We start from the raw sequence: 23,214 nt of genomic DNA, 5'->3' as shown, positions 1-23,214 counted from the left end.
CCAGAACTCATTTCATCTTGCAAGACTGAAACTCAATACCCATTAAAGAGTAACTTCCCATTCCGCCTGCCCCACCCCCCACCACCCCCCAGCCCTGGCAGCCTTCATTCTACTTTTTGTTTCATATGAATTTAACTACTCTAAATACCTCGTATGAGTGGAATCATACAGTATTTGTCCTTTTGTGACTGGCTTATTTCACTAGCATAACGTCTTGAAGGTTCATCCGTATGGTAGCGTGTGTCAGAATTTCATTCCTTTTTAAGGCTAATTCCGTTGCATGTGCATACAACATTTTGTTTATCCATCCATCCTGATGGGCACTTGTTTTGCTTCCACATTGTGGCTGTTGTGAATGAATAACGCTGTCATGAACATGGGTGTACGAATGTCTCTTCAAGAGCCTGCTTTCAATTCTTTAGGGTATATGCAGAGAAGTGGAATTGCTGGTCATATGCTAATTCTGTTTTTAGTTTTTTAAGGAATTTCCATACTGTGTTTCACAGCAGCTGCACCATGTTACCTCCTCTCCAGCAGTGCATGAGAGTTCCAGTTTCTCTGTATCCTCAACAACATTTGTCATTTTCTGTTTTTTGATAGTAGGCAACCTAGTGGGTGTGAGTTGGTATCTCGTGTGGTTTTGATTCTCATTTCCCTAATGATTGGTGATATTGAGCATCTTTTCATGTGTTTCTTGGCCATTGGTGTATCTTCTTTTAGAGATGTCTGTTCAAGTCCTTTGCTCATTTTTAATTAGGTGGTTTGTTGTTGAGTTTTAGAAGTTCTTAACTGTTCTGGATATTAATCTCCTGTAAGATATGTGATTTGCAAATATTTTCTCCCATTCTGTAGGGTGCCTTTTTAATGTGTTGATAGTGTTCTTTGCACAATAGTTTTTAATTTTTATGAAGTCCAATTTGCCTATGTTTTCAACTTGCCTATGTCTTTGGTGTCATAGCCAAGAAATTACTGCCAGTCCCATGTCATCCAGCTTCCCCTCTATGTTTTCTTCAAAGAATTTTATAGTTTTTGCTCCTACATTTAGGTCTTTGATCCATTTTGAGTTAATTGTTGTATCTGGTATTAAGGGTCCATCTTCATTGTTTTGCATGTGGGTATCCAGTTTTCTCAGCACCATTTGTTGAAAAGACTGTCCTTTTCCAAATATTGATGGTCTTGGCACTCTTGTCAAAAATCATTTGACCATATATGCAATGGTTTATTTCTTGGTTCTCTATTCTATTCCATTGGTCTCTATGTCTGTCTTTATGCCATGGTATACTGTTTTCATTAGTGTAGTTCTGCAGTAAGTTTTGAGATGAGGAAGTGTGAGTCCTCCAGATTTGTTCATTTTCAAACGGTTTTGGCTGTTCAGTTTCCCTTGAAATTCCGTGTGAATTTTAGGATGGATTTTTTCTATTTATGCAAAAAAGTCATTGGGATTTTGATAGGGATTGTGTTGAATCTATAGATTGCCTTGGGTAGCATTAACATCTTAGCAATATTTAGTCTTCCAATCCATGAAGATGGGATGTCTTTCCATGTATGTCTTCTTTAATTTCTTCAATATTTTGTAGTTTTCATTGTAGAAGTCTTTCACCTCCTTGCTTAAGTTAATTCTTAAGTATTTTTTATGCTATTATAAATGGAATCATTTTCTTAATTTCCTTTTTGGGTTGTCCATTGTTAATGTATAGACACACAGCTGATTTTTGTGTGTTAATTTTGTTTCCCGCTACTTTGCTGCCTTGTGTGGCATTTTAAATAGTTTCATAACTCCCAGGATGTTTTCCCTGAGGCAGATTGTTTCCAAGTTGAAGGAGGAAATAATTCTAATAGAGAAAGAACGCACAGACCTGCAACTGCACATGGCAAGAACGGATTGGTGGTGTGAGAACCTCGGCATGTGGAAAGCTTCCATCACTAGTGGAGAGGTAGGTTTGACTGCTTTTCTTCTCAATTTTAACAGTTCGACTTTATAAGGCAAGATTTTGTCCTGGAGAATTAAGGTCAAGGATAGAAAACTTACATTTGTTTTTCAGACTGCATCTCTCTTACCTGCCTCCCCCATATTTTCACTCTGGTTCACCCATGACTGGGAGCTTTCTAGGTTGCCTGGTATAGATGTTATCTCACCCACTTCAGACAGAAAGCTGTCCTTGTTCCCTGGAATTGTAAGCAACTTTCAGATCGGAACAATTAAATGTCCTTGAATTACCAATTTATTTTTCCATTGAGGGTTGAAATAAGATGGAAAGCACTACTTGAAATTTGGAGATGAAAATTAAAAATGTAAGTGGTGTTTCTGATCGTTCCATCCTGCCAACTTCATTTGCTCAAGAGTTGGTAGCTCCGAGATCTTTAATAATGAATATTTTTTCCTTTGAATTAGAAAATATTTTGCTGTTCTCTGAGGAATATGGAGTAATAGTGTTCAGAATATTCTGCATCCCTTTTCTTTTGTCTGTAAAAATAATTTCATTGAAAGGAAGGATGCTTATAGGCTTTTGCTTGGTTAGCGTGAACGACGCCTTCCTTCCCGCCTGCTCTGCTATCAGCCATGTGGAAACCTCGAGATAAAAGACGGGTCCACCATATGGTACACTAATAACAAGATCCCGAGTGAGGTAGGGTTCATGTTTTGCCGTATCGTTGTTTCAAAAGGCTTGTCAGATACTCCTTAGATTTGCAAGGGCCTGTCTTTGTTCATCCCTGCCTTTCCTATCAACCCAGTAGCTTGACGCTTAACTCAGGGGAGGGTTTAAAATTCACAGTCATAAATTCACTTCTAGATTAGATAGTGAGACAAAGTACGTTCTCCATGAGAGAACGTTCTCATGAGAACTCCATGCGTGTCTCCTGAAAGCACACACATCACACGAGAGCTGAAGCAAGCACCCTCATGTGTCTTTGGCACTTGTTGTCATTCCCCCTAAGGTAAGCTGCAGGGCAATGTGCCTACTCTGAGGGGAGGCGGAAGGCAGGGGTCAGGGAGGGTTGCATTCAGCTTTGGCGTACCACACAGAAGCTCTTGATAGTGGTGGATGGAGTTATCTTTAGGTTGGAAGTCTAGGAAGCGGGTAGGCTCAGGTGTATGTAGCGTCAGAAGGTCGTAGAGGAGGGAAAGAACACACATTCTTTCGCCTCTTTGGTTTTGCCTGGAGCTGCTCTGACATTTCAGTTTATTAAAATTATCTTCTAAAGGCAAACACTGAGGGAGAGCAGGAGGAAAAACCCTCACAAGGCACCTTGCCTGGTAATCAGTTGTTACTCAGAGCTTGCCTCTGGCACCTTGGTCACTGAAAAGGTGATGGAAATGGACACAGAGGGCTCACATGACTGCCACAGTTCACGAAGCAGTCACACGGGAATGTGTGGAAGGTGTGTTTCCATCGTGCCACACCCTCCTGAGTTCTGATACTGGTGACCCCTTTACTACATGTGTGATCCTCAGACAGTCCAGTGACCCTGTCTCAGCCTCCACTTCACCCAACCTTACAGATGGATAATAGTCCTGCCTCACAGGACTCACTGTGTGCCCAGTAAGTCTTGTGTCTCTTTCCTCTGCCTTTCTTATTGACTCTTTCTCTCTAATTGGATTTATGATACTACTTCAAGCCTTAAATTCAATGCATTTTCTTTTTGTTTCTTCTCTTGTGTATGTTAAGAATAATACCGGCCTATTCTGAATTGTGATGGGGTGTGTTGATGAATTATCTAAGTTGAGAGGGAGAGGAAATTGTTTCCTGATGTAAAATTTCATGAAAATAGAAATCGTGGTTTGTTGAATCTTGAAATTAAACTGAGGAGGCCCTCATCCTTTTCTGAGAGGTTTTGGTGTATCTCACACCTGTTTACTTGCTGTTAATTGGTTTTTTGAGGAAACAACAGTTAGCATGTTAAGTTTGCTATGTTAGTTTTCTTTTGCTGTATAACGAATTACCACAAGTTGCATGGCTTAAAACAATACTCATTTATTAGCTCACAATTCTGTAGATCAAAAGTCCAGCACTTATGACTGGGTTCTCTGTTCACCGTATCACAAGGCTGAAATCAAGATGTTCGCCAGATGGAGTTCTTGTCTAGAGACTGGGGAAAAATCCACTTCCAGGTGCATTCAGGTTATTGGCAGAATTCACTTCCTTTTGGTTGTGGAACTGAGGTCTCTGTTCTCTTGCTGACGGCTGGGGGTTGTTCTTAAAAGTACCCTCAGATCCTTTCCAGATGATCTTCTTCATCTTTAAGCTACCACAACACATCAAGTCCTCCTTGTGCTTCCAGACTTTCTGACTTGCTCTTCTGCTGCTAGCCAGAGAAATCTCTCTGCTCTAAAGCGCTCGTGTGGTGAGGTTAGGCCCACCCAGATCATCTCCCTAGGTTAAGGTCAACTGTACCATATAACACAAGCTAATTGTCGAAATAGCATCCATGATATTCACAGTCCCGGGGATTATGCAGGGTGTGAACATCAGGGAGAGGGAGATCTTGGGGACATTAAAAATCTTGCCTGCCACATCTCACCATGGTTGATGTTTTTGTTTTTTTTTCCCCCAAGGTTACAGAAGAGAATGGTGAGCAAATGCCTTGTTACTTTGTCCTGGTGAGCTTACAAGAAGTTGGAGGAGTGGAGACCAAGAACTGGACAGTCCCCAGAAGGCTCAGTGAGTTTCAGAATTTACACCGGAAACTTAGTGAGGTATGAACGCTCGTGAACACAAGATTCGGAATTACCGAGCAAGAAGAGATTTAAGAGCTCATTTCAATTTTTACGCATAAGAAAACTGTTTAATTTTTCTCCTTTGCTGTTGATACTGGCAGAGTGGCATTTTCAGCCTGACATTTAGAAATCTGCTCATAGATCCTACTGTCTAGTCTAGTCTAAATCCTCAGGACAGATAATGGTCTGGTCTCTGCTGTGGATTGCCACAGAAGCCCAGAGCTAGAGGAAAGCTAGGGATCGTCTCGGGCCAGTGGTTTCGAAGCTGCCGGTTGTGACCCATTAGTGCGTAGTGAAATCAGTTATGGGTTGCAGCAGTAGAAAGAGAATAGAATGTATTGGATTTCATCACGAAAATTAAAGGACTCAACACAGTGTCATGGTTGAAAGCACAGAGTCTGGAGCCAGACTGTTCAGGTTTAGATCCTGGCTTGAGTTCTCATGAGCTGTCTGACCTGGGACTTGTCACTCTGTCTTTCTGTGTCTTTTTTTCTCATCAATGAAATGCAGATATTGATAGCACCTCCCACACCTATCTCACGGAGTTGTGCGAATTAAGAGAATAAGTGCATACAGAGCATTTAGTAGAATGTGTGGCACGTAATAAACATTATTGTGTTGTTGTTATTATTAGAAGTAGTAACGAACATTGTTTCATAAAACTTTCAGTTTTATAGGTGAGGGTATGTTATGTACATAGATACAGATATGTGCATATGTGTGTGGGTTGCAGTGTAATGTATTTCCTACTGTGAGTTTAGTTAAAAATGTTGGAAAGCCACTAATCTAGGTCAATTCTTTTATTTGCTAGGTGAGGGAAACTGATCCCAGAGAATTTAATTGACTTATTATAGGATGTATACATAGTGGCCAAACCAGGATTAGAATCCAGGTCATTTTACTTTCAATTCATTATTCTTCCACTTTCCTCGGGAATTGCATCTTCCTAACTCTCCTCCTATGGGAGGTAATTGCTTTCCCCCCCAGCAATTAAAAAAATTCTTCAATCATTTCCATTTTCGTTTGGGTCCATGTTTCTCTTGCTCAGAGTGAACGGATGCTGGTAAACCCTATGGTCACCTCTCAGACCCCTCTTTTGCAAATGAAATATGTCTGTTTCCTTTCATCTTTTCTGTTAGGGTGATTTTTTTTTTTTTAACCCTTTTAATCACTAGCTTCTGAACACTATTACTTCTTCAACTGCTTTTAAAACCAATGGTGGCCAAAGCTGAAGGTCATACTACAACGTTTCTCAAATGGACTATGGTCACCCTAGCAGTGTGGAAAGCAAATATTTATCTTAATTTAAGAATAAATTTTCCCCAAAATTATTGTGTAAAATTAACACTGCAGGAAAATGCATGAGTTGCTCTGTGATAAACCATTGTGAAGCCAAAGGTTAGTATCAATGTAGTTGCTGTTAAAAACAGAAGGAAAAGGAATTTAGGGGGGATTTTGAAATAAAATATATGTTGAAAATAAAATGTACTTCGAAAATCAAAAACCATGACACTCAAGTGTTAGAGGAAACACACCTTATAAACTTCCATGTCCTTTCGTCTCATTGTCACCTTTCCTCATCTGTGGCCTAATGGATGGGTTCTTCTCTTACCCTTGCTGTTTCCTATCGTGTGAATTTTCATTTTCTGAAAGAACCCTTCATGTTAACAGCTGTGACAGGAAGCACCTTTTCAGGTCCCTGGTGATTTTAATCTTCCCTTCCAGCTCTCACTGGCTGTTGCAGTTCTCTAAAATTTCACCCTGCATTTGAACCGTAATTAAAAATCCTTCTTGGGCAGATGTCATTGTACTCGTGCTTTAGTGGCTCTGTAGGAAAGGCCAGTTTTTCCGTTTCCACCACCCAAAGCATTTACATGAACTTGTCACAAGTGACTTGTGACATACTGTCCCTCGCTATGGCCAGGCTGGCGGGGCCTACTGTGACCGTGATGATGGCAACAGGAGTAAAAGCTGTGGCAGGCAGACTCTGTGCTCACTTACTCGTCAATGCCAGTTGATTTCATTAAGCATTTTCAGATGGCCCCAGTGCCTTACTGATGGCCAGGGTTTGGCAGTGAGGGCAGAGTGTGGAGCTTTTGGAACCCACTGCCCTGTTAGTGTCTGAGGGGCAGACAGGCAGAGTCCTGTGGGAATTGGCATTAAGAACACAGACTTTATGGTCAGGTGGATCTGGGTTTTAATCCTGATCCTCGATCGTCTCATATGTAACATAGGAATGATGATAATTCCCAATGCTTAGGGCTGTTACGCATGCCAAGCTTCTAGCAGTGTCTGGCAGAATGTAGGACTTAATCTACAACGGGAAGTCTGCTATTATTTATTAGTATATTTTATTATTATTAATATATTTACATTTTGCAGTTTGACATTGAAAGGCAGTATTAAAGGTACAACCCAAATGATTCTCTTTCCATTGTCTTCTTTTGTCAACTTTGATAGCTTTTTACAGAGATGTTGTAAACAAAACGCCTTTTAATAGAAAACCTTCTTCCTGTGAGCCAGGTGTCTATACCTAACATGTTGTGCTACACACATGTTGTGCAAATCCATCTTCCCAGCCTGGCTTCAGGATTTCCCGGCTTCCAGGCATTCATGGGTGTAGGGATGAGCTTGAGCTTTTTTTGTCCCATTCCTCCAGATTCCTCGAGCCTCATTAGAACAGGTAGGTTTCCAAGGTCTGAAATCTCAGAGGAATGAGTACAAGAAGAAGATACTTGGTTTGTTCCAGTTAAAATTCTCAAATCTTTTTTTAAGATTAAAATGTAATTTCAAGATACTAACATTTAATTTTCTTCCCCTCCAGTGTTTCCCTTCTTTAAAAAAAGTCCAGTTGCCTTCTCTGAGCAAGCTGCCTTTCAAATCTATAGATCAAAAGTTTATGGAAAAGTCAAAGAACCAATTAAACAAGTTTTTACAGGTGAGTGAGTGACAAGTTTTGGATATGAGAGGAGTCGTTAGTTATTTTGGGTTAAACAGTCATCATTCTAAGAGCTTGCTTGTTTGCTTCCTATTCTCACAGGCCAGGCCAAATCCTCAAAATATCTTTGATCTTTTTTTTTGTTTTGGGTAATTGAAGTATACCATACATACAGAAAATGCAGATGATACGTGTACAGCTTTCTCCATTTTCACAAACCGAACACGCCCTTGTAACTGGCACCCAGCCCAAGACACAGAACATTGCCAGCCCCTCCAGCTTCCTTCCATCACTGCTCTCCCCGAGAGGGAACCGCGGTGCTGGCTTCTCACAGCACAGATAGCGACATTGTCCTTGAGCTTCATATAAATGGAATCATACATCGTGCACTCCTTTGCATCTGACTTCTTTCACTCAGCATCATATTCATGAGATTCTCCCTCGTGAGTGCAGTTTTCATTGTAGATCATCCGTTTTCATTGTTTAGGTTTTTTCTTGCATGAGTACATAGATTCCAGTCCTTCCATTGTTGAGCATTTGGGTAGTTTCCAGTTTGAGGCAATTAGGAAGAGAGCCTCTATAAACTTCTTGTGCTTGCCTTTTGGTGACTCTGTGTTGGGTAATACCTAGGGATTTGGGTTTTCCAGTTTTTCACAGTGGTGGTGGCACTTTTTACACTCTCACCAGCAGCGTGTAACGGTTCTAATTGTTTCTAATTGTTCTTCATCCTCACCAGCGCTCAGCCATTCTGGTGGGTGTGTCCTGGTAGCTCATTGTGGTTTTAATTTGCATCTCCCTGATGACTAATGAAGTTGAGCACCAGTCATACTGTGAACTGACCAATTGGATAGTTTATTTTATGACGTTAAAGTCGTCTTCTTTGTCTACTTCTCAATCCCGTTGTCTGTCTTTCCCGTGTTGCTCTGTAGGAGTCTACGTGTGTTCTGGATTTGAGCCTTGTTAGACCATGTGTTGCAAATATCTTCTCCTTTTCTGTGCATTGCCTTCTCACTCTCTCAATGATTTCTCTTAATGAACAGAAGTTCTCAATTTTAATTTAGTCCAATTTATCAATTTATGCCTTTTGTGCTTGTTAAGAAATCTTTTCCTACTCCGGGGTCCTAAAGATATTCTCTGAATTTCCTCTAGACCCTTTGTTTTCCTTCAGTCTGTTTTTAGAGAATAAGGCTGTCCCCAGTGTTTTGTCTTTTTTTTTCTTTTGAGGAAGATTAGCCCTGTGCTAACATTTGCTGCCAATCCTCCTCTTTTTTGCTGAGGAGGACTGGCCCTGAGCTATCATCCATGCCCAACTTCCTCTACTTTATATGTGGGGCGCCCGCCACAGCATGGCCTGACAAGCAGTGTGTAGGTCCACACCCGGGATCCAAACCGGCGAACCCTGGGCCACCAAAGTGGAACGTGCGCACTTAACCGCTGTGTCACCGGGCCAGCTGCCCCAGTTTTTCCTTAGCTGGGCTCTCTATATTCAGAGTATAGTTAAGTTACTCAAACCGTGGATCCCAAGGCCCTTATAATTCTCAGAGACATGGAACTTTGCCTTCTAAGACACTTTTTGCCTCTACAGTAGTAACTAGAAGTCCTGAGATTTTAAATAATGGATGTTGCCAAATTCTTAGTAAAAGCTATGTTAAAACATAATCATTGAATCAGAAGGATGGATCATAGTTAAAATAGATACATTTAAGCCAGAGTTGCCTTGAAAGTGTTAATCTCTTTCTCTCATATATTCATCTTTCTCTTTCTCCCTCTCTCTCTCTCTTTATATGTATATGTGTGTATATAAGCATATGTATGTATGTGTAAACATATATGTGTGTAAATAAATATACATATATATATCTGGAAATAAAATAACTGCACCTTAGACAAATTTTCTGAGTTTAATTATGGCAGGGCAGGGGTAGAGAATCATCAATGTTCAGATGCTCTTATTGGAGAGTATTTAAACCTGAAATACTACCATTTTGTTGCTGATTCAGAATGTCTAGGAAATATTAAACCCACTCAAGGATGGTACCTGATTAAATTGTTCAGATGAGTTAAAGATCCTTTTTGTGAAATGAATGTGTATTATTCAGAATCCAGGATTGGTAAGCCCCGGGACGTATAGCTTTGGAACCTCCCAGCTGACTCTTCGGTTTCCCTCCAGCCTCTGTGGTTGGGGAGGGTCTCAGTTTGCTTGGTCTTCCCAGCCCTGCAGCCGCCTTTCCTGACATGCTGCGGAGACTGCCCTTGTTCCTGCACTTTCCGGGATGCGGAGAGGGGTCCTCTGTGCCCTTAGTGGACTGTTGGTGAGGCACACGGTTTAGTGAGTGCTGCCATTGCACCAAGAGAAGCGTGCACTCTGGCGCACTGCCGATGGGTGTTGTGGGCCTGGCTGAGGGCAGGAATAAGCTGCAGCTAAGCCAGATGACACAGTGGCCATTTATCTTTTAATCAAGAGGATCTTAAGTCAGAAAATACTGGTTTAAATAGCTTTTCATTTCCTCAAAGACTTTATTTGAAAATGCTAACTAACTGTTCAGTATTTTTAGGTGGGTTACACAGCAGACTATATTATCCCCCCAACCACAAACAGGAAAAGCAAGATGCAGAAAGTTTCGTCTGAAAGGCAGATATTATTAGGTCCACAGAACCTCCCAGAAAAAGGAATTCCACTGAGTGTATGTTTACTTGGATGTTCATATATGACATGTGGTTCCCTCTGGAAGCATACTAATAATACAGATATTTAATAATCTGGCTAATCATTCTTGGCCATGCCATCATTTATATCTTACTTCATTCCTGCATGCCATCTTCTTGGATCCTCACATACACATACCACCTACTCCAGCGATTTCCCCACTTCTGGCTCTCTCCCACTTCTGGGTGTGCACATGGTGTGCACTCTTCTCAGGATGCTTTGCACCTTCCTCCATCATCCACTGAACACTCATCTTAGGTCTTCATAGAATAGAATAACGCGCTTGAAGAGTTTGCAGGGAAGGAGTTGGGAATGGGATTCCATTCTCAGAGTTTAAAGACTATAAAATCCCACTGATGCCTTGCCCTACAGACATAATCTTTGAGAACATTTCTGACTTTTCACACATATTTAATTTGGTTATTTTCCTTCATCGTGGAATATAACCTAGGCCAAAGACTTAACACCCTTAATCATTTCCTTATTTATATTGATTGTATTAAGGTTAGTTATCATTTCCTACTATTTTATAGAATAATGTTGGAATGTAGATTAGCTAAAGGAAATCAAGTTGGGGGAGACTGTCTCACTCGTCCTAATCTACCCTCACACACAACTGAACATTACTACTCTCAACAAGGAATAAAGGCCTGTTTCTTGGGCTCAGGGGCCAGGGAAGGCAGTAGTGACCCCACCTGCCCATCCGCCTTAATCTCCTTCCCCCCATGTAAGGTAGAACCTGTCCATCTTCAGGCCAATCTTCTGCAGGATACGTGAAGCTACAGCCGCTGGAAAGCTGGTGGAGCTGCTTGGCTGCCCCGGCCCCAGTGTGGCAGCATTGGGCGTGCTCAGAGGTGCTTATCCTAGGGAAGGCCATAGGGTTTATCAGATGTCAACCTTTGTCTGAACAGATATAATGTGAACAGCATGGCCCAGCTCCTCTGGGACTAGAACTTAACCTCTTCCACCACCCCAGTTTCTGTCATCAGACGCACAGTCTGCTCCCCAGTGTTCCGTCTCCCCCAAGGGGGTTACACCTTATTTCCCACTGTTTTATTTATTCCTACTCCTGTATCTTTTAATAGTAGACATTTAAACCTTCTTGTGGTCACATTGTTAATTTTACTGTCTTACTGTAGCCCTTGCTTATACATAAACAGACTTGATTTGTATCCTCTTTTCCTCTCTCCTAAGGCCAGATAAGTACATAAAGAACTTGAGGAAATTTCCAGGGGAAGGGCCAGTAGAAGCAGGTAATTACACAAACAAGCACGGCTTGGAAGATGGCCGCACAGTGAAATAAAACTATTGCCTGGCAGGCAGGGCCACCATGTGACAACTCAAAGTTCTTTTTTCAGCTGTTGCATGAAGTCTGAACATAGCCATAAGGGGTGGATTAGGCGTATCTTTGTGTAATGTGCAAGTACGTAAGTTGTTCAGACACAAATGAGGGAAAGTTAAGTTGACTTTCAAAGGCAGTGGTCCCAGGATCTGTAAGCTGTGTGCAAAGGGAGAGTTTTGTGTTGCACTGAGCAGTGCAAACTGGAGTGAGTTCTCTTGTCTGCACAGTATCTCCCACAAGCAGAATGGTTAGGACACTCCTGTTAACCTAGAGAGGATCGCTTGCCACTCGGATCATTGAGAACTGATCTAATGTGTTTTCTTTCATGGGGAAAGGGAAGTGGTTTTAGGTTCAGAATTATGATGTAAGTAAATCCCCCAATGCAGTCAATTCTGCCTTGTCTGTCTCCACTTGTGGTAGCTTCTCGCAACACGGATATATTCCTGTATAGGAGTGATTAATCCTCTTCCTTCCACAGAATCTGCTTTCGGATGAAAGACTGTGTCAGAGTGAAGCACTTTATGCCTTTTTGAGCCCTTCTCCTGACTACCTCAAGGTTATTGATGTGCAGGGGAAAAAACCCACTTTTTCATTGTCCTCATTTTTGGAGAGACTTCCTCGTGACTTCTTCTCCCATCAAGAGGTGAGCTGTCTAAAAGTTGTACCATGTTGGTAGCATGTTTAAATGAATGTCTTTTTGAAGGCTGTTTGAATAACAGTTATTTGTTGAAAGCTTGCTGCTAATCGGGAGAAAACAAATTCATCCATGTTCAGTTATGATCACTGTTGTATTTGGGGACACCTGCGTGTGCTCCCCTACAAGCCACTCGGAAGAATTAAGATACAGAAATGAAAAGATTGGGGCTGGCTCAGTGGTGTAGTGGTTAAGTTCGCATACTGCACTTTGGTGGCCTGGGGTTGACTGGTTCAGATCCTGGGTGCACGCCTAGCCCTGCTCATCAAGCCATGCTGTGGCAGCATCCCAAATAGAAGAACTAGAAGGACTCATAACTAGGATGTACAACTGTGCACTGGGGCTTTGGGGAGAAAACAGAAAAGAGGAAGATTGGCAACAGATGTTAGCGCAGGGCCAATCTTCCTCAAAAAAAATGGAGGAGGGGAAGCTATTTAACCAGTGATAAAACACAGACATCAATTTAAAAAAAAGGAAATGAAAAGATTAATGACAAAAGGTGGGTAAGGGAAACGTGGATGGGAAGTTCTATAGGACTTCTTCCACTAAAAGTGGATAGCCAGTCCTTGGGGATGAGACTGTCATTATGGAGGAGTTGGAGCTAAGACTGAAGGTTTGGGAGAGGAAGGTGTGTTTGCAGAACAGTCAGCAGGTCACTGGACTCGAGGGGCCGGGTTCTATATTGGGTTAATGGAAGATGAGGCAAAGAGGAGGAGGAGGGGGCAAGGTCATGCTGGGCTGAGGAGTATAGACTTTATTCTCAGGGAATGGAAAGCCATGGAATATTTTGAAGCAAGATGAATTTAACGGAGATAATGTATGGGTAAAGGAAAGAATAGAGACTGCAGACGTTTGGGATCTTATATTCTGGACCTCAGGCTTCCCCTCAGACTAAGCTCCTAACTTATATTTAGGCCACCAAAGCCCCTTGTTTGACTCTCCAGCAAATTGCACAAGGCCACTTCCAGAATTTGGCATCTCCTTAGTTCATTGCCAAATGCCACTGCCTCTTCACCGGGATTGCTTTAATGAGTTTGGACAGAGGACCTGATGCTGGAAAGGAGCCTGCTGTTTTACTGCCTTCTGAGCTAGGAGGAGAAGTCAGTGTGTACTATAGAGCATACCCACACCAGGGTTCAGATCTGTGCGTAAACACGCTTCCCTCCCAAACATCTCTCCCTCTTCTTTCCTTCATGGCTGTGCATGTAACGTCTGGCTCTGCTTGGCCAGCTTACCTCCATTACCTCCCGTTTATTCCTGAACCCCTTGGAATTTGTGTTATGGCCAGTCCCTCCATGAATTATTCTCTGAAGGTGGTGCCAGTGGCCAAATCTGGTGGCTTCCTCTCTGTCTTCACCTTCTGCAGCCTCTTTGCAGCATTTCATGTTGCTGGACTTCTTGTAAAGCTGTGAAGTTTAAGGGAACTCCTCTTGTCTCTGTGACTTCTCAGTCCTTTCCTCTGCTCATCCTGTCCCCCCAGAGTCCTGTCATTAGTCCTCTGCTTGGTCCCACAACTTCGGCCTCTCTACCTGTCTACCTCGCTGCAGACAGTAGAATGAACTTTCCCAGCTGCCCTTCCACTGCCAGTGTTTGTCCCTCTGACGGCACTTCATCTGCTTATAGAAACAGCTATGTGTATATGTGTCAGTCTCCCCAGAGAGCTATGGGCCACTGAAAGTCTGGATCCATGTCACATGCACTTGCACTAGCCTGGCGCCTGGCGTATAATGGGTTTTGAACTGAAACTTGCCGATAATGCAGATCAGAAAATGAGGCATGCTGAAGTACAGAATAAAAGCTTGCATCAGAGCTTTAAAAATAACTAAATTACTTTAAAATATACATGTTTAAAAAAGAACAGTGAATTCAGAATCATCCAACTTTAAAAACTCAAAATGGTGAGAAAACTATTTTGTTCTCTGCTAACTCACTCCTGATTCATACAGTGGCAGAGGTTTTCAAAATGATTTTAAACCTTGAATAAGGCTTTAGGATCAAGCTTTTCCCTGAGGTTAGATACATTTGGCCCTCTTTCTTGAAAATACATTAATTTCTGCATGTAGGAAAGTGGAAGGGTTATGTAAGGTTGAAATATGAGTACATGGTTTGGAATTTACACTCGAAAAAGGACAATAACTTTACCAACTTTCTTGCATAAATGATCTGCTTCCTATGACTTTTCTGTGCCCCCCAGGAGGAGACAGAGGAGGACAGTGACCTCTCAGATTATGGTGATGATATGGATGGAAGGAAGGACGCCTTGGCTGAGCCATGTTTCATGTTGATTGGGGAGATTTTTGAACTTCGCGGAAGTAAGCAAGCCTCTTTGTTATTACTTAGTGGTATTTGCTGGGTAAGTGGTGCACACACATATTTAATATCCCTTTATTCCTGAATCAAACGTGAATTTCCATTCATTCATTCAGGAAATACGTTTAAGAGCCCACCAGATACCATGGTAGGAGCCGAGGATACAACCTTAAGACAAAATCATCTGTGTGCTTATGGAACTTAGAGACCCAAGGCACCCTGCACCGCGTTCCTCTGAATGCAGGAAAATAGAGTGCTTTGAATTTCTTTTTATGTGACTTAGCATAGCTGCATTGCTTTACCACCAAAAGGTATACAAAAAATAATTTTGCAGAGCAGAGGAAGAGCCCTGTTGCTGAAGGTGAGGTTGTGGTGCTGTTAAGATAGGATTATGGCCGGGGATGCAGGAGTGCCTTACCCCAACTTTTCAACTACCTTTCTTCCCATAGAGGAGTGTTGTCAGTGGAGGGGTGGGGGGATTTTGCCCCCAGGGGACATTTGGCCATGTCTGGAAACATTTTTGGTTGTCACAGCTTGGGGGATGGTGCTACTGGCATCTTGTGGGTGAAGGCCAGGGATGCTGCCAGACACCCAGCAGTGCACAGGACAGCCCCTCACAGCAAAGAGTTATCTTGCCCAGAATGACAGTAGTGCTGAGGTTGAGAAGTCCTACCCTAGTAGTTCTTGAGAGAGATGTACTTAGAAGAAACAAGAGCAAAAAGGAGATCAAAATACTGTACCTGTTAAGACCCGCACAAGTCTTCCCCAAAGCGGTACTTTGGTGTGAGGTCAAATTGTACTGCTTGGCTCAGTCTTGAGTCCCATATAGGACTCACACCTTCCACAGGCCCCCAACACTCTACATCATGAGACCAATATACCAGTACTAGGTAGAGGTGTGGCAGGTACCTAAAGGCACATCTAACCCCCTAGCAGAGGAAGCAAATGAGAGGAGCAAAGGTTTGCAAGGCACTGCCAGCAACTGGTAGAATGTTGCCCTGTGAGCGTCCTGGGTTCCACTCAGATTAGCATCTCTTCCCTTGGGATGAAGAAGGTAGGCTGGGAGTTGGTCCTTTATAGGAAATGGGGCTGTGCATCCCTTCTTATTTATATATCCATTAACATGTCACCTGCAGAATTAGTAACAGATGAAAAAACTTCAAGTACTATTATAAACTTGAGCATGTCTTATAAGGTCTTTTAATCCTCAGTATCAGCTACAATGTCTGATCCATAGTAGATGATCAATAAAATGCCTGGATGGATGCACTGATGAATGAATAGACAGGAAAATTTTAAATGCTAAAATTAATTATCTTTGGTCATTGAACTTTTTCTTCCCCTAAGCTAAAATAATATATAATATCAATCAGCAAACATTTGGGGAGCATATGTTTTAGATAAAACCCTGTAGGGGAAACAAAAATATATCAGATGCAGATTCCTCCTTCACTGAATTTACAACATAAGAGTTTCAAAGATGTAATTCACATCAAGCAGTACACACAATTAAATTCTAAACTACAGGCAGAGATTTATATATAAGGATGTTCATTTTAGCATAATTTCAATAATGAAAAGTTGGAACTAACCTAAACTTCAGATGGGGGATAAATTATGTAAAAAATACCCATATGATGGAATGTCATCCAAATATTAAAGATCCTTTCAGATGAAAAAGCTATGGCTGTTCCATATTTTAGACAGTTGAAGATATATGCTGATGTTTAACGTGGTTCAATGGAGGCAGAAAAACTAGTCCTCAGGATGCATACTAATGTTTAACTTGGTTCTGTGGGCAGGAAATTAGTACTCCACCCAAAGTCCAACTCTTCCTCGTTGAAGTCTGGCCCATTAAATCGTGAAGCCTGCCAATTTCGCATAAAGTTGGTAAAAATAAGGAAGCACCATCTCAGCCTTTTGTCAGTGTATTCTTTGCGATACAAAGAGCTTGAGACGTGCAGATGCGTCAGAGCCAGTCAGGGCAGGAGTAGGGCTCCAAATCCCGTCTTTGCAGCGTGCACGTCCTCCCTCATATCCCTGCTCAGAAGCATGTTTGGTTGTGCTAGTGACATTTCAGAGGGGAAGAAATAGAGCATAGTTTATAATGAAATGTGATGTATTTGCCATCAGCAAAATCCTAGTGTTGCTGCAGCTGCCTCTGCGGCTTTGAGCGAATGAGTCTCTGGAGTAATGGGGCTGTTTCTTATGGGGGTGGGGACGGGGAAGGGTAGGAAAAAGCATAGAGTAAGGGCGAAGCACCGATGGGAGAGGACTGTAGCAGAGCCATTTTTGGTTCCTGGTCTGGTTTAGTATCCAAAATGGGACCAGTAATACAGCCTTTTTAAAAATTTATAAGTAGTCACTTGGCTGCCGGGCATTCTTCCTAGAGTTGCACGTGCCCTCAGACCCTCTGAGGGGGAGCTTCCTCTCCTGTCCTAGAAAGGCAGAGTGAAGTTATTGACACTGACAGACATGCTCCCTTCAGCCTGAACACCAGCCCCAAATGAACACGTCTGCCTGCTGACGGCGTGCTCTGAATCCCATCAAAAATTTACGACACGTTTGAGGCGTTGTTCTGATTCCAAGACTTGACTCTTACTTGAAGGATTAACACTACTTTAACGGGACATTTAGATGCATTTAAAACGTTAAAAAAGACCAAAGAATGTTTTAAAGTCAAGTACCGAGACTGTGTTCATTGTTGATGTCTGTCTGTGTGTCTTCCCTGTAGAGAGCTGTTTGTGAATTTGCTCCTTTTAGATTTTCTTACTGGTGCAGGAGCCCTGAACTCTTACCTCCATTATAGCAAACTTTGAGTTCCTCATTTCCTCATGGGTCAGTAGCTAATAAACATTTTATTGAAAGGAGGTAAATATATAAATGGGAAATTTGGTTTAGGTTCTAATTTGTGGACCTGAAATATCTTCACAGCGTTTCTTTGCCTTCTTTTGATTTATATTCATAGTCTATACTTGCAAAAATCTGTCTCCGTGTTAATAATAAAAGTTTAGATCTGTGGAACCCTTCGCAGTGCTCTTTCGCACTAAATAGTGACAAGACCCTCAGAGCAAAAAAAAAAGGCACATTAATACTGCCTTTTTCCAGATGAGGAAACTGAGGCTCAGAGAAAGTGATTGTGCCCAGCTGCTCTGGAGAGTGGCCCAGAAGAGTGCTCAATTCACGTCACACTCAGGATCCTGGCTCTTCGCAGTTTACCTTTCTTCCCCTAAAGGCATAAAACATAGAAGAGTACGAGATGATCTACAAACTACTGTTCACATGGGAGCAGCTAGACCCATCAATTCATTAATATTTCAAAATATTTGTCAACATCTCACTACAGGTGTTTCTCATTCAGAGCAGTGTGTTAGAAAATTGGGTTCAACAAGCCAGATAGAAATCTGAAATGGGAATTGTACTGTCTGTTAGTGAAAAACAGATATGTTCTCAGTAGCTCAGGGACATATGAAGTAAAGTATTATTTCCACTTGCTAGCTCAGCTGTTGTTTAGGCATTGAAAAGCTATAAAAACTCTTAGGTTTCATCTTAGCAATTGCTAAGGAGAAAATGAAAGCTTAGAGGAATTTTCCTGCGCAGAAGTTTGCTAACTTGGACCCAAATTCTGCAGATATGATAGCCCTGACTTGGTCTCAGGCCTCTGATTGAGTTAAGTGGTAAGATTTATGCTTTGTGCAGCTATGAACATGTCATAATTGTGATGTCCTGTGATAATACTTTTCCTCTTATTTATATTTTAGTGTTTAAATGGGTGAGAAGAACATTAATTGCTCTTGTTCAGGTCACTTTTGGAAGAACCATCAACAAGTGAGTTGCCTGAAATTCATATTTGAATTTATGCCCTTGGCGTTTGCCTTAATAGTGACATCTCCTTGTGGTGTAGTAGCCAGTGAGCTCTCTAAGTAAAGGTATTTTATATTCTCTTACTTCTGATATGATTCTAAGATTGGATAAGGAAGCAGATTTCTGAAAGAACTTCTCCCACAGAATGCTTGGTGAACTAGATGATAAGAGCTTGAACCACCTCTGTCATCTGGCTGACAGGGGTCACGAGATTCTGTTCTGTAAAGTTGTCTCTTGATCATGATGACCGGTTTGAGTTTCTTGGGTACAATGTTTCTATGTCAGATGGTGGGAAGCACTTTAAGGCTTAGACTGTCAGCCACAATGAAAGTAGGATGAGCATCAAATGACAGATATTTCTTTGGCGGAAAATGCAAACCATATATTTTTTTAGAGTTGAGGTAATGAAATAGTAATTCCTCTTGTTAGTTAATATCTGAGTATCCCTCAGGGGCATGTGTATCATATAACAATATTAGAAGCCATATGTACATTCTAAACTATATTACTTTATCGAAATACATAAAAGTTCAACTATATACCCAGTATTCTTCAAGAGATCAACATTATGATATTCCTGCACAATAAAAATGTGAATCACCTGCTAAAAATGAGGGAAAGAATCACTTGTTGATACAGCAAAATATGTCTTAACATGAAATTATCACCTTTTTCTGAGTGAAAAATTTAGTTGTCAAACATATGTACAAGATTAATATGATATAGTTTAATCATATAAATCTTATCAATTTTGATGGGAACATAAAGAACATACTATCTTTTTATTCATTTACAAATAGACTGTATTTTCCTTATGGTCATAAACGAAAGTTTACTTCTATTTCTAAGGTTTTTTTAAAAAATGGTGTTAGTGGCTTGTTTTGTTGACTTAGTATCATAGGCTTTTATTTTGATCAGAAAAATGGCCAGTTTAACTTACAGTTTCAGTTTAAGGCAAACTTCTTAACCTCAGTATTGACAAGGCCTTGGATAAAGAAACTGCCAAAATGGTCCTGTTTTTCTCAGCACTCCACACTCGCTCATTTATTTTCCTTTTCAGGTTCAGCAAATCACGCATACTTTTCTTGCTCCTATTTGTGATATTGGCCCTTAATTATAAAATGAGCAGCTGTGGTTTGTGTGTGGTGAATACATTTGGCAGTTATTTTCATGGGGCTGGAGGAGGGGCATCACGTAGAGAATTTTCAGGCTGTTCATTTCAACAGGCTTCTGATCAGGTAGAGACATTATGGAGCACCTGGCCCTTTGCTATTTTTGCCTTTAGCAGATGATGACACATCATAAAATTAAGCAGCAGCACAATATGTGCCTCTTGCCTTGTACCAACTATAATTTCACATACCAGAATCGCTTCAAAAGCTTCCTACGGTTTTGGCTAATAGAAAGTCAGGCCTAAATTACTAGAAAATGCTTAGGTGATGGCCTTTGGTAAGAGTCACTTACCTAATTTAAGTTGCAAATGGAAATTTTCTTAATTTCTTCATGGAGTGCCAGGGAGTAACTCAAAGCAAGAGTACAGAAAAAACAAGACGTCCACATTTTTATGTAGATTTTTCTTGGGCAGGTCGGCAGGTTCTCTCTTAAAAGCAGAAGTCCCATTAAATCAGTACAATTATTTTATTTGGTCTAGAGAGGAATTGCGCAGTTCTAAGCAACACAGGGAAGTATCCTAGGAGACATGCAGTTACAAACAGAATCAGCATAGTTTTGACTCACAGGAAAGTTTAGACTTCAATAGTGACTGATTTCTGTGTGCAAAGTACTCGGCTTAAAACATCGATTTCAGATACCATTTCTGAAAACCGTACGTTGTCCCTTTAAAAATCTGGTTGGCAAGTCAGGTTCTTAAAGAGCTTTTTGATTTATTATTCATGAATTGAGTTTGAAATTTCAGGTCTTTCTGGCACTAAGAGTCTAAGATGATTCTTTTCCCCTTTCAGCAGAGATTTTGGGCTCTTTGAACGTGTTTACTTGTGTCTTGACAGCGGAAATCCTGTAATTGGTTAGAATTTGACTAATGACTAATGAAATAGTGTAGTGTGGAAGACTTGAGTAACCAGATAAAAGCCATTTATTTATAATTGTGCAAGTCAGATGTCTGCCCAATTTTTCATGCCATGGAAATGTGAAATGAGAGAGCAGTGTATCGTTGAGAGTCCTTCACTTTATGGTGAAAGGAGCTCCCTGTTTTCCCATGCCCATGAGCGTGTGAGGGGTCTACCCTGGGTCGGAACACTGCCCAGCGCTATCTGCCATAGCAGCACCAAGAGACAGCTAGCGAAAAAGCTTGGTTCTTCCCCAAGACTTCAGGAGCTCAGGGGGCTTTTCCAGACCACTTTCAACAGTCTTTAAATGGATTTATGTTTTCAGTTTATACCTCTTCATGGAGAAATTAGTATATTAAGTACTGTGCATGGTTAAGCATGGTTGCAAGCTTCAAGCACATCAGCCGTCCCCTCTCAGTTCCCGTTTTGCAGATTGAAAGATGCGCATGGGCGAACCTTTGGAGAAGTCAGTACCCGTGAGACTGTGAGCTCCAGGAATGCATGGTCATCCAGTCTTAGCAAATAAAAAATGACTTGCAGAGCCAGAGTTTAAAAATCCAATTTCTGGTTTATTCATCAAACATTTAGATCAGGCTGTATCTTAACCTACCCATTGATAAATGCCTTTTGAGAATAGAGCATAAAATTTTTAAAAAACCTCATCCAAGAAATATTTTTCTCTTAAAAGACAAATCCGGGACACAGTGAACTGGATTTTCAGTGAGCAAATGTTGGTTTACTACATCAGTGTTTTCCGGGATGCTTTTTGGCCGAATGGGAGATTGGCACCACCGACCACAATCAGAAGCAAAGAACAAAGTCAGGAAACAAAACAGAGAGCCCAGCAGAAACTGCTCGAAAACATTCCAGGTGAGGCCTGGGTTCCGATCCTGCAAAGCACAGAGATCAAAAGGCAGCGTTAACCTTATTAAGGCATCTTTCATTTATATCCCTCAGGAAACATTATTTACAATGAAAAAAATGAGCACTGTTTTTTTTTCTTTGAAATCGTATCTTGTCCTTTGCTAAGAAATTATACTGAGAATCTTAATAAGAACAATCCTGGTTATAATACTTTCTTTTAACTAGAAAGATGTTTTAAAACAGATAAAATTTGTGCTTTGAAAATCCTGCTAAGGAACACTATTTTGAGCCTTAATTTTTTTTTTTTTTTAAAGATTTTATTTTTTTCCTTTTTCTCCCCTAAGCCCCCCGGTACATAGTTGTATATTCGTCGTTGTGGGTCCTTCTAGATGTGGCATGTGGGACGCTGCCTCAGTGTGGTTTGATGAGCAGTGCCATGTCTGCGCCCAGGATTCAAACCAACGAAACACTGGGCCGCCTGCAGCAGAGCGCGCGAACTTAATCACTCAGCCACGGGGCCAGCCCCATTGAGCCTTAATTTTTAATTGGGTAGTGCTGTGTTAAAATTGTAGTTTGTAAAAATGCCTTGCATTTGAAAATGGCTTGCCTTGAAAAATTGTAAATAAACTTATTTTCTCTTTAAACATTTGAAAGAGCTGATCATTCATGTTCCTCATGGCTCGGTGCTGATATCGATTGTGTATGTATCATGGAATAGCTCCTTCACTGACTATCTGTGCATAGTGCACTTTATCAATAACAGCATGGAATATAAACTTCATTTTTCAGATGCGCTTCAGAGCCTTGTTGGACAGCAAAATGCTCGTCATGGTATAATAAAAATATTCAATGCACTGCAAGAAACCAGAGCCAATAAGCATCTGATATACGTGAGTAATTTACAGCCTACCAGAGGGTTAACTGTTTCTCCAGTTGTACATTTCTGTCCCCATATCAGGGTAGATTTTAATTCTTTTTTTTTTTCTTTGCATCATTCAACATGATTTATTTTTTGACATCATCGGATTGTCTTTCATATGTTAGCAGAAGATAACACTTTGGAATTTCAAAGCACTAATCAATGCATGGAATTCTTCCTCGCTCCCGAGTTTTGAACTAATTGAGAGATTCGGGGAGATGAAAAGTAAAATATCAGCTTTATTGCTAAGAAAGCATTTGAAGAATGAGTTGTAGGAATGTCCAGATAACCTCCCAAATATCCTGAACATATCCTTCCTAAAATCCTGCCTGCTCCTCAGGAGTTAAATACTGTCCTGCCAAGTTTACCCATATGGGGAGCCTGTACCTGGATGCATCCTGACTTAGGCAGGAAGAGAACAGGGTGAGAACTCAGGAGTAGCTGAGGCCCCCGATTTCCCCCTTATGAGAACTGAGAAAGGCTGAAACCCCAGGTGGCACACACTGGGCAACTACTTCCTTTGGAAAGAGGAGAAGAGATTTGATATTTTCCCTACTGCCTACATTTTCACTGTCATTTGGGTCATTAACCTGGTTAACAAGAGTATAGTACTAGAAGCATTATCATCATTCACTTTATGGTGGAATTTGTATATGATTTAAACAAATACATGAGTAAAAGCAATGATAGCTAACCAGACACAAAAAAGCAGCAACCATAAAGAAAATGTTACAAACTGAGCTACGTTAAAATAAAGAAATCTTTTAATTAATACATTAGATTTTAATTCTTT

At 41.1% G+C, this 23,214-nt stretch overlaps 1 protein-coding gene across 2 annotated transcripts in view; it reads left to right on the top strand.

Moving 5' to 3' along the window:
• The window catches only part of SNX25 (sorting nexin 25), a 127,930-nt gene that overhangs the window by 103,662 nt on the left and 1,054 nt on the right, over positions 1–23,214 (top strand). For both annotated transcript variants that reach the window (XM_046648755.1, XM_046648753.1), the window contains exons 11-18: positions 1,803–1,934; positions 4,556–4,696; positions 7,542–7,655; positions 12,183–12,347; positions 14,593–14,710; positions 18,470–18,536; positions 21,327–21,508; positions 22,292–22,392. In XM_046648755.1, the coding sequence (XP_046504711.1) occupies positions 1,803–1,934; positions 4,556–4,696; positions 7,542–7,655; positions 12,183–12,347; positions 14,593–14,710; positions 18,470–18,536; positions 21,327–21,508; positions 22,292–22,392 (1,020 nt within the window). The remainder of the gene's footprint in view (positions 1–1,802; positions 1,935–4,555; positions 4,697–7,541; positions 7,656–12,182; positions 12,348–14,592; positions 14,711–18,469; positions 18,537–21,326; positions 21,509–22,291; positions 22,393–23,214) is intronic.

The sequence above is a fragment of the Equus quagga genome, chromosome 22 (assembly GCF_021613505.1).
Source record: "Equus quagga isolate Etosha38 chromosome 22, UCLA_HA_Equagga_1.0, whole genome shotgun sequence".
NCBI lineage: Eukaryota > Metazoa > Chordata > Mammalia > Perissodactyla > Equidae > Equus > Equus quagga.
Note: the sequence above shows the minus strand (reverse complement) of the source record. Positions and strands in the feature narration are given on the sequence as shown.